Source organism: Anopheles stephensi, chromosome 2 (assembly GCF_013141755.1).
Source record: "Anopheles stephensi strain Indian chromosome 2, UCI_ANSTEP_V1.0, whole genome shotgun sequence".
Taxonomy (NCBI): Eukaryota; Metazoa; Arthropoda; class Insecta; order Diptera; family Culicidae; genus Anopheles; species Anopheles stephensi.
In genome coordinates this window covers 38,971,911-38,983,740 of record NC_050202.1, presented here as the reverse complement: position 1 = coordinate 38,983,740, position 11,830 = coordinate 38,971,911, and the positions used below count along the sequence as shown (strand labels likewise).

At 43.4% G+C, this 11,830-nt stretch overlaps 1 protein-coding gene across 3 annotated transcripts; it reads right to left on the bottom strand.

Annotated features, from left to right (window-relative positions):
• Nucleotides 1-7,687: 7,687 nt before the first annotated feature.
• On the bottom strand, nt 7,688-11,576 carry LOC118507777. 3 transcript variants are annotated; one of them, XM_036046809.1, is made up of 3 exons: nt 11,123-11,218; nt 10,128-10,312; nt 7,688-9,481 (listed from the first exon to the last, which is right to left on the bottom strand). In XM_036046809.1, the coding sequence occupies exons 2-3, from the start codon at nt 10,141-10,143 to the stop codon at nt 8,109-8,111; spliced, it is 1,389 nt and encodes a 462-aa protein (XP_035902702.1). In that variant the 5' UTR covers nt 10,144-10,312; nt 11,123-11,218; the 3' UTR covers nt 7,688-8,108. The 3 variants fall into 3 exon arrangements, with proteins under 3 accessions (XP_035902702.1, XP_035902703.1, XP_035902701.1); XM_036046810.1 differs by having other exon boundaries at nt 10,132-10,312; XM_036046808.1 differs by lacking the exon at nt 10,128-10,312 and having other exon boundaries at nt 11,123-11,576.
• Between the last annotated feature and the right edge of the window lie 254 nt (nt 11,577-11,830).

The following is an 11,830-nucleotide window of genomic DNA, read 5'->3' as shown; positions in this document are numbered from 1 at the left end:
TAATGTTTGTGTTAATTGGCAATTTAAAAACTGTGTAAGCTCATCTCACAAACAACAAAGTTGAATAAAGCGCCAACAGTTTATGGATAATAGCCGATAATATGCTTTAGATTTTGAATAACACGTAGTGTAACAGGTTTGTAAAGGTGGTCCTGAATGGAGCTGCAGCAAAACGGCATTATCTGTGCCGGCAAAGAGCCATAACGAGTTGCTAAACAGTGCAAATGAATTTATACCTCATTTCTCACTTTGCGGGCCAATTTTCGTTTTCGGAGTGTTGTGGTTTAGCCCGGTAGGCAAAATTGTACGAGTAACCACATGTTTTGAATTACGGTGGACTGTGTCCATAAAAAGTTCTGATCTTTTTCGCCGGCAAAACTCCAATTCTGCTCTTTTTTCCCTTTTCACTGCCAGCTAGCAGAGTATCGAACGGTAAGTTTAAAGCCATAGGTCGTTTACTAATCCCAAAAACAGGATCAGTCTTTTCCACACGCAAAAAAGCACCCTTGACTAACGCGTGGAAGTAAAGTGTGCAAGTAATACACAAGGGCAGTGGACTGGGTTTACCGGAAAAGTGGCTGTTTATGCGTCTCATCCAGCATATCATTGTGGGAACGGTGAGTTCCGAGCTGCTGGCTAGCTGGAATGGGGGAGGGATTTTATTCCAATTTTTGAACGGAACGCATAAGAACACATGTTGCCTATGACGTAAAGATGTTTAAAAGTGCTTCCACTACCGCCATGAATTATGGTTAAGTTGGTAGAAGCGTCTCACGGGAGGCGGGGCGGTAATGCGGGGCGCACGGGTAGGAGTTTGCAATTTATGGTGTGTGTTAGTACGCAGGTTGAACCCACTACGAAGGCCAGAAGAAACTGACCGCTCCGATCAGTGGAATATTTGTGGTCTCTGCCGGACGCAGTAGATAATGTGACTGGAATTAAATTTCCTGAAAATTATGTAGTTTGAAATTTATCGGTGTTTAGTGGCCACAGTAGTATTTCATTCTCAAGAATGTTTCCCAGTTAAGTTCGAATTTTGGGTCGGGTCACTTTTTCCGCACAAGGATTCACTGCCGAGCGACGTAGCAGAAATGTTTGACGATGAGCGGTGAATCGAAACGTGAAAAAGATAAGTTTGTAGGGTAAAAGTGATGATACTGCGAACACGGCAATCTGTGCTTCCGGCGACAGATAGGAAAAAAAAGGTACGGTGATGGTGAAAAAAGTATGCACGCCAAAGAATTTGGATGCGTGCGTTGGAGCACACAAAGAGCAGCGGTGCTTTTGAAGGTATCTTAAAGTTGTTGTTACACGCAACGCTGAGCGGTGCTGTGTGTGTAATCTACGCCATAGTATTTCTGTTACACTTGCTCGTTTCCTCTTTCTGCAGCACATCGTAATGAAGCAAAACCAAAAAAAAAGCTGGAAGTGATATCGTTGATGAAGAAATGATGGAACTGCTCTCGATTTCGGCTACGCTTTTGATAGTCAATGAAGAAGTTTGGGGAAAAATATGCTGTCGCCCTAGTATACACGAGCAGAATGAATAAAAGTATTTTAGCACTAAAGAGTTTGATATGATGCTTACTGAACAGATCACATTCGTTTTGTTAGTAGAGTGATTCTAGTAGTCGTACTGTTTATACCTTTTTAGGCTTTATCGTTCGAGAAGTGGTTTAGTATAATTATTATAGCTGAACTTTTTGTGTAACCGAGTAATCCATGTATCGATACATATCCTTAACTAGGTTTATAACTAGCAGTTAAATCTCTATTGTACGTGTCTTGAAATGCATATAAGGTTCACGATCGTTGCATTGCAACAAATTTGTTATCAAATCAATTGGCAAAACTTAAGTTCCGAAAGTAACGAACACTATGCCCATGCAGATCAAAAATAGCTTTCGTTAGTTCTGCCAACCCACAACATCGGAACAGCATTCCAACAGGCCAAATGGTGTACGTGCAAAGGTCACTGATAGCTGGCAGGAAAATGACCTCCTCGGTCAAACCCTCCGAGAAGCAGATTTGCTAGCGAAATTACTATCTGGTTGTCAGATTGGTCAGTGCGGCAAGACGAAACAACACGGCGACGAAAATGACGGACGCCGAGTATTGCCGAGTACTCCGTGTGATTCCGACATTTCCCAGCGCAGTTTTTATAACACTTGGTGTAGCGATGTCAGTTCGCATGGTGTAGAACCTGCGTTTCGTTCGAGTTTTTGTGTGCCTTGTGCAGTTGGGTGCATGTTGGGCGCAAGAGAAAATGAACGGGAAAATTTTCGAGCGCACGAGTGTAGTGAAGCCGGCATAGTCCACGGCATTTCGTCGACAGGGTTGTATCTGGCGAGCTGTCGTTTGAAGAGCAGCCGCAATAATAACGAAAGAACCTTTGGCTAACAGACAAAAATGAGATCGCAAACCGCGCGGCGAACCGTGCTCGGGATGGCTACAACCCAGAGCTGTCAGTCAAAGATAGAAGAAGATTGATGACCGCCATGAATTCCCTTTTTCCTTTTTTCCTCTTTTTTCAACCTACCGTTCCTACGTAATCGTCGTTGTCGACGTAGCCGTAGTTTGTTGATGCTGTTTTTGTTGGTGCAATTGGTACTTGGCCGCTGACGACGGCTGTCGCTCGGGCGGTCGATTTCCCTTCCGGTTTCCGATGCCTGGTAGAAGCAGCAGCGAACGGTGCGGTGTATCACTGAGCAGTAAGAAAAAAAAAACAAAAACAAAGGGACAAGCCCGGGGAAGACTCACCGTACATTGAGCGAGCGTAAACATGGCCCAGCATATGCCAGGCCGGCAGACAGGAAGGTAGTCAATCCGGCCAGAGCACAGAGCGTACCGCAGCGCACGAAATAATTGAAGGGTGGGTTACGATATCATTCACCGCAACCCCTCGGTCGAGAGGGATCGGATGGACCTGCACCGGATGGGGCGGGTGCTCGACGGGGATAAGGATAAAATTTTAAAAGAACAGTCAAGAACGAGCAGTTTTCCGCATTAGAGAAATTTAAATCCTCTTCCCTACGCTGTGCGTATTCGCATGTTGAATAGTTGAATTTTAGCACTATTGAAGGACGTGCTGATGTGGTACATATTGCCGCGTGTGCTGCACGAAGCGTGAACACTCACTCATGCTCAGTTGGAGAAGGTTTTGATTTGTTGATGAGCGAATCAAATTGTTTGAAAACGTTTCCAAGAGAGTTGCTCCGTGAACATGTTTTCACACGCACAGGTTAAATGAAAACATGGTTTGAGCGACTTCACCGCTATGCCGCCTATGACATATTTGCGTTGTCATTGTTTGCAGGATTAGGAATAGTATCGGAATTGAAATAAACTATGGAGTTATGCCTAAAAGCACAGTCCGATTCGGAAAAACAAATGCCAGCAACCTTGTGTGTCCTACGTGATATATTGAATATGGTGCTTTGCCAAAAATGATTTGCGAAGTAATAGCAAGTTTGTCAAGCCGATTCACGCATATCCTTCGATCCTTTGTTGGGCGTTAAGTAGGGAACTCGCGATCTTTGAAACTGTAACTGAACTTTGAACTTGAAACTGTGAGTCCGGTGGCCGAGGCGATAACGGTGCCGGTCTTCACACGGCAGGACCGGGGTTCAAATCCCATCCATTCCGCCTCCCCGTACGCGGAGCTGACTACTTTGCTTCGGGTAGAATCAAGTCACAGAAAGCCAGAAATGGCAAGCCAAGACCTCTCGACCTACGTACGGGAAGGTGGTCTGAATGGAATTTGATCCACGGTCCTGCCGTGTGCAGACCGGTGACATTATTGCCTTGGCTACCGGACCGCTTTTTATTGTTCAGCTTCAGGTATAATTAAGTCAAGGAAACCAGCAATGGCAGACGAAGACTTTTGTAGGTTGCGGAGTTAACGAAGACATCTCTTATCAAATCGTTTCAATATGCTTCATCAGACAAGGATTAATCTTTTATGTGTACATTATTTTGAAAGAGACAAATACGTTTGAATAATAGGGATATGTGAAAAAGCTTGAAAAGGAGCTTACGCTGTTGAAACGATAATGAATCGAGAGGTCTAAGCCAGCTTGCTATTTCTTGCTTCTTTGATTTGATTAATCCGTAGCTTGATAGTCGGTTCAGTGTACAGGGGAACGGTCCGAATCGATACTTGGACTTGGTCGGTATTTGCAATTCCAATACTCTTAGTATAGCCCACAAGAACATACCTTACAATTTACTATTAAACATTTCTTTACATGACTCGAAAATTAATTACCTAAAAAATTTTGAATTGTTCTACTTATGGAGAAAACCGACGCACTATAAACGGTAGGCTAAGATATGGTTTGATTCGATCATCCAGCAGCAAGAATCTTATATTACTTCCGATGTTACTGATTGCGTTCAAGTTGTTCCGCTGTGTAAGATAATCAAAAGACGATTTATTGGTTGTTGGCATAATGTTTTGAGCTAATTTTAATATGTTTGTTAATAGTAATGACAGGTGGAGCAGGAGAACAGGTTTTGCAAGACGATCGTGCACGATACATATAAGGTAGAAATATTTTGCACATCTCGGGTCAGCATACCACAAGACATAGCTCTTATAGAAGGTTCCCTCCGTAGGTGTACGCTATGGCAGTCCTTCTTAAAACCACAAAACCTCCAGTGCACTGCGGAGTTTTGGTAATTAGAGAATGTATTGGTAATATACGCGTGTGTGTGTGTGTGTGAGTAGGGAAGCGAGTCTAGAAAATAGCTGATTAAGTGGTGCCGGGCGCGGAAGTCCCACCACTAGCAAGTGGGGAAACTGACATTATACCGTGCTTGCATGAGAATAATAGCTCAAGGGATATTCCGTTTGGTAGCCAAACCAATGAAACAACGGATGGGGTTTTGCTCGGCACGGAGTGCCACGCTGGTGCAGCCTAACGTACGTTTTAAAAAATGTTTGGTTTTCGTGTAAGCTGTTATTATTTTGTTTCTTTCTTTGAGGGTTTTTCGTGCTTGGGTACAATTTTTCCGAGCCTCCCCATTGGCTTACGGCCGTGTTCTGAGCGTCACTCGGTGAGCTGGGCTTTACGAAGGTACACAACGGATGTGTTGAAGAATGAAAACGACAGCACGACGCACAAAATTGGAATATATATTTTACACAGGAATAATAACACCATTACGTGTCAATCCATCTCAGGTTCGGTTCGTTCGTTGAATTCGTCCTTCAAGCGACGATCATGGCGGAAAACCACTAGCAAGACTGTGTGATATCCGCACAAGCTCGACAGCAACCATACCCACCGATTCAGAGTTGGTGGAATGTGTATGATTAGCCAGTCATACGAAAGGCACACCTAGCAGGCATTCTGTTCATTTCATCTTAAGGGTAGAAGCAAAAGCAGCGAAGACGATGTGGGAGAACTGATAGAAGGATTGCGGCTTGCCTATGGTTTGGGCACCGATTATGGGAGCATGGAAAATGGAAGCGCGCGGTATCACGAGAAGCGGATAAGGTAATAGGAACACGAACGACTCGGGCTAGCAAATATGGAAACCGAATGCCAATTATAGGCTATAAAATGTAATGATGCTTAATGACAGAGCACATGCAATTTTATATTTTGTTTTCTGTCTCGTCCTAGTCCACTCGGTCGCGGCTTGCCGGTCGATTGAGCTCGTCTGACTTGTTTTCGTTGTTTCGAGTGTGTGTGGCTTTGTAGATGTTTGAGGTAGCACAGGTAGGGTAAGTTAATCCACAGCCATTTCGATATTTTGATGGCGTTCATTGAATTGCACGCAATGAATCGTGCTTCGATGGATGAAGGAATATTGTGGGGTTTCTGCCGGTCGCCATCTTTCCATTTTCGTGTTGTTCGAAGCTGGACACTGGGAAACGAGTCTGGCGACAAATGGGGCACAGTGGATGAAGTTTGTGAAAGTTTCCAGAAAACTTGAACGGAAATCATACCCCTTGGAGGGAAAGTGTCAGCAGTGGATTGTAATTTGTATTGTGTACCATCTTGAAACACGCTTTCTTTTACTGGGGAAATTGAGTTCATCAACTAAAAGAAAAGCATTATGAACAAAATTAAGGTAGTCAAACTTGCGCTGGATACAAAGTAATGAAGATAGTATTAGAAATGTAGTTGGAAAATAATACAACTATCGGCCTTTACACGGTACGACCGGGTATCGAATTACATCTGAACCGCCTTCCAGTATGCAGGACTGACTATCCACCTATGACTCATTTAAGTCAACGAAAGGCAGAAATAAGAAGCCAAAGATCTTTTGAGGTTTTAGAACTAAAGAAAAAAAAGTATAGTGTGGTATGGACCTTAAAACTCGAAAATAGCAGATGAGGTTCTACCTTGAAATCTACTAATCTTGCTAAATGAATCTATTAAACTGCTACACATAAATTTTCTATGCAATTGCTTTCATAATGTTTTTAAATTTTATTATGTTCAAACATAGACGACATGTCACAAGATATTCGATTTACTCAGAAATTCGATAGAGAAAAGTCTTGTTTGCTTGCAACTAGAATTATGCAAACTCTAATTGAAAGTAGTTACAGATTTTCAGTGTATAGAAAATAAACACAGATCGGTTCAAAAGATGACAGAGTAAAAGTGCTTGTTCTTTACATTAAAACATTTCATTCACATTAAATAAAATATTCTTCAAACTAAGGATCACTTCACTAAGGCCACCTTCCTCCTAAAGTAATTCTCCTCGTTCTCCTTAATTGCAGAGCATTACTTTATTACATTACAAATTATCCTTTTCACCAGTAGCATCATACAACTGATGAAGAGTTTAATCGAGGGAAGGATAAAAATGTTGAATGGTTTAATTGATGTCAACCTTTCGCGGCCATAAATTGGTCGATGTGTTGCCATTTGTCTACAATCGGGGGAGCATTTCTCAGTGCTCGAAGGATATATGAAGCAGATCCCACCAGCAGAAAAAGGCCGAAAGAGTGTTATGAGTGCTGTTGAATGTATCATTTTTGTTTTATGGTTTAGTAAGCGTTATGGCTTGTTCAGATTTATGTGCTGGAGTACGTAGCTGAACGGAATAAGCAAACGCAATGCGAAACAGGAAGCAGCGCTTTATACAACTGGTCTGATCAGGACTCCGTGGCAATAGCGTGCAGGAGTATTGCGCTAGACAATACCCATGTAAAGGAAATGTAGACCTTCGATTCAAATTCACACGGTTGTAGACTCATTGGATGGCCAAAGTTAATACAGTTACTGTTCGTAATTCAATCAGCGATAGTAATCTCGTAAGTCTTGGCCTGAAATGTCTGGTTTTCTGTGACTTGATTTTACCCGTAGCTGAATAGTCAGTACTGCATTCGGAGAGGCGGTCTCTGGATGGGAATGACCCCGGTCCTTTCGCATGAACTCCGGTGCTGCTATCGCCTCGGCCACCGGACGGTTCAAATAGTAAATTACGAAGTGGAATTCCAGAATTCAAAGAGCAGCTTTGATCGTATGTCTTAGTTTGATGTACAAGAAATTCGCAATAAGACTCAAAATTACAAAGAAAGGCTATTAAAAACTATCATCCAACAATCAACTATGAAAATTTAAGTTGGCACGAAACCACTAAGCACCGACAACGAAGCAATGCTTTGCGATGCTCGCAATCGCTGAGAGAAGAAATTAGGATAAGTCAACGATGGTGCTTGAGTACAAATTGTGATGGTTTATTAAATTAAATTATCTTCGCGGTGGGAACTCCAGCAGTTGCCCAGTAGAATTACAAAAAGTGAACCATTGTAACGGTTCGAAAGGGATAACAAGTTGCCGTTCTTGTGATCAGTTGCCTAATCCTAATCAAACCCGTCCGGTAGCGGTTTTTATTTCGAACTAGTGCTGTAAAATATAGAACTCCCTTCGCATTCCTTTATTGCTAGTATCTTTACAAAGCATTTCGCGTTGAAATCTGGTGATGGTGCCGTCTTGTCCAGAAACAGTATCGTGTGGATTTGGGTGTATCTTAAATTCTAATTACTTTCGCTCCCTCGTGCTTCCGCGTTCCCATTTGGCGGCATTTGTTGGCTGATGAGCGTCGCGTGGGATATTGGTACTGCGGTTTTATAATCTCTAAAGATCTAGAAATACGTTAGCGCCATCGCTAGGTGAGGAAAGCATGGCATTTGTCGCGCCAGTCGTTGTTACAGTGGGTGCGTGCAGGGAAACGTTGAATCCCACTCCAACGGCATGTTGTTGTTGTTTAATTGATGATGGGATTTGTTGTAACTGAACGGTGGTGTGATGTTGATGACCAAGCGCCGAACCACTGCACAGCGAGTCAAATTTGTGGCCTTTGCTGTTGTTGTTGTTGGAATCTTCGATTACAGGAGCTGGGCGAAGAAGATGATTATGGTGCTGTTTTTGGTGGTTCTTATTGCCCCACTGAATAGTGACAGATGGCGAACTGACACCGATGATGTCGCCGTCCGTAGATGCAGCGGGAGCAACGGTAGGCTGATTAAAACTAGCGAGAGAACGGTACGAGCTGTCAAGTAAAGGATTGGCATTGCTGGGGTCTTCGGTCGAAGCGGAGGAAACCGTTGGCATTAGGATCATAGTCTTCTGCGTTGGTTCCTTGAGTGATTCATCAATCGTTGTCGCAGTTTTCGGTGGCAATGAATGAGGGAGAAAGCTGGAATCGAGTGCCTCAATGATGGAGGGGAATATCGAACAGTGATCAAATTCCTTAAGTTCGGCGCAGATCTCGTTGTCTGCCGACAGGATGAGGTTCGAGTGATCAGGCTGGTCCGCGCACATCATCGGCTGGCCAAATATTTCATTCGCATTAGCACTTGCTGTTAAGGAAGTGTACGTTGATTCAAACCCGTTGCTGGCCGTAGACGTGTTTCGTGGCTTGTCAACATAGGTGAACGTATTTCCGTTCTTATCGCTGTTGTAGGGGCTCACGGAAGCGTTGTTATAGCCAGTCGCGCGAGGTGCGTAAGTGGAGTGTGCCATTAACCGGTTGACGATGCTTTGGTGCCCGTTGCGTTCTTCGTCCATTCCGATGGTTGTATGCGCACTGTGAGGTGACGATGGTGAGGACATTTTCGGGGACTGGGAAGTTTCACCGTCCGTACAATGGCAGGAACTTTTCAGCTTGTTTATATCCTTCACGTTGGAGCTCTCTTTCTTGTGCTTCATGCGTCGGTTTTGGAACCAAATTTTGATTTGTCGCTCAGTCAGAGCCAGCTTCCGGGTTAGTTCAATACGGCGGGGTCTGCACAGATAACGGTTCGAGTGAAACTCCTTTTCCAGCTCCACTAATTGAGAGCTAGTGAATGCCGTTCGAGATCGCTTGGTCGTGGCACCATATCCGGTGGCTACATTCACGCTTGCGGAGGTAATCCCGTCTCCAGTGTTCGATAATGGCTGGTTACTAAAAGATGTTGAATGATCGGTTCTGGTGACTGTGGGCCATACTGATTCCATTGGTTGGTGATCTGTACACAAAAAATAAAAAATAAAAACATAATTAAATACTGTTTTTGTAACAAATTAATCCCGATCGAACTTTACGATGTGTAAATCAATATCAAGAAATAATGTGGAATGAAAATGATTTTCCTAGCCAATTCTTTTGAACAGTATTCCTTGAAGGCGAAGGCGTTTAACAAACTAATGAAGGAGAAAATCATAAGAATCCCCTTACGATACCTAACGCCAAGATTCATTGTAGTGCGCTATTTTAGGGGAAGAAATCGAAGGAGGAGTTCGAAAAGTTTGCTCCATTCGTAAAGTAACCCTATATTCATTTGATTTTCTCTGTTTAGCGTTTTCCTTATGATTTATACCACATGACACGGCACATGACCGAGGTGGGAGCAGTGCAGGATGCACGCTTGAATACCGAATCCACACTCCCACGGCGTCATGTCAGATGGCGCTGTGCTGTGCTTGTGTGTAGAACCTATGAAAGGACGGTTCTCGATCCGGTACCATACGGCGCCGTAACGACAGATTTTCCGCTCCGGAAATCAGTAAACACACACACGATAGGTTCGGCAGTTCGGAAGTCGAGGTCAAATGTGAGGGATGAAGGAAAAATATATATTATATATATATGAATAGAAAATTTCATACACCTACACACCATTTGCCACATCTGGCTGGTTGAAGAAGTTGAATAAGCGGCAGTCTAACGGGATCGTTCTGTTGCGAAGAAGTTCGCGGATTTGGCGTTACGAGGAGTCAAATCGAGTGCCAAAGAAGTTTTCCACGAGCGTAACAAATATGTTCGCAGCTATTTCGGGGATATCGTCTCGGCTAACGTGCTTTAGGGTGTGAAAAATTCAAAAGGGTAGTCGATAAATAAAAAGCAATCTTTCTGAAGTACCCAATTTCGTGAGAAAACATGTTACAAGTACGCTAAACTAATGTAAGTGTGTAGGACTAAACATCACTCTCTCCATATAGTATGGAACAATTGAAATTAAAGTTGTCGTAACATCAAACACGTGACAAATCTATGAAGAAACAATTGAACAGCACCCAAACTGTTGCATATAATGTTTGTAATGATGGGTGTGTAGTTGTACGGCCAACAACGGTATTAAAACCAGGAATGCTCTAATGTTCCAGCATCTGACGGATGCTTCTAGAGTGATGAGAAATGATGATGATAAATTTGACCATCACCGGAAAACGGCTCTTTGCACAAGTGTGTCGAGTGTATCCCTTCGAGATCGGACGTTTCGGCTCGGACGGATAATTTTAGGGAACGTTGAACTTGATTTTTTCATCACTCTTTCCCATTCACTCCGAGGTGCAGAAGGACAGCATCTTAATATCAATCCATTCTTCACCGGAAGGGCCGAGTATCCCTTTTCTGCAGTAAACGGTATCATATCCTGAACGTTCAACAGGCTCGTTCGAGGAAGGTGCCCTGCTTATGCCGTGCTAGCATTAGCTTCGCCACCGAACCCCATGCCTTTTTCGGTGATAAATAGTCGGAAGATATTTATATCAATTACTCTCATAATTGACCACAGGGAAAACCGTTACTTTTTTCTATTTATCTCGTGGTATAGTTTGACGTATTTTCGGGTTAACGATTCCGGGGTATGGGGGAACGGGAAACTCACCTTGAGGAATGGTTGTCGATGGAATGCTGGAAAAGCCAGAAACCTCGGTGGGCTGCACTGCCGAAGGAATCATAAACTTGGAGGTGTAGAATTCATCGTATGTCGGTGGTGAATCGTCCAGATCGAGCAACGATCCTACCGTGCTACGATCAAGGAACGGCACGTTGTCCAGCTCCGTGGACCAAAACTTGTTATCACTAACGTGTGTTTTGTATTCAATAAAATCGTTCACTTCATGATCACCGAAGAGTTCACCGATGGTTGATAACATGATGGTGCGTTTTGTTCGTTAGCTAATTCGATCGAGGTACGTCCGCACTTGTTGTCGCTTGCACGAATTAAACTTTAAACTTTAAAGATCACAACGATGGAAACCGATCGTACAGGAATACGACTACACCAAACTTTGGCCGCGTGTTGCAGAGCTAAAGTTTGTCACTGAAATGACGAGAATCCTGGGTGGGTGCAGTTGTTTTATACTTCAAAGGCAACAAAATCCTCCATCTCGTTCCTGTGGCATGGCACCTGTTAGCTGGAGTCTAGTTCGGAAAAATGGCGTATTTGCAAAGCAGAGTTTCGGAGAAAAGGGTAAGAATATGAATAGTAAGTCCTTAAGGGCGTTAGTGGGAAGAAATAGGAGGGAATGAATGTAGGGCAGGTACGTGAACAAAGAACGAAAAGAGTGAACAAGAATCCAGTGGAAGGTGA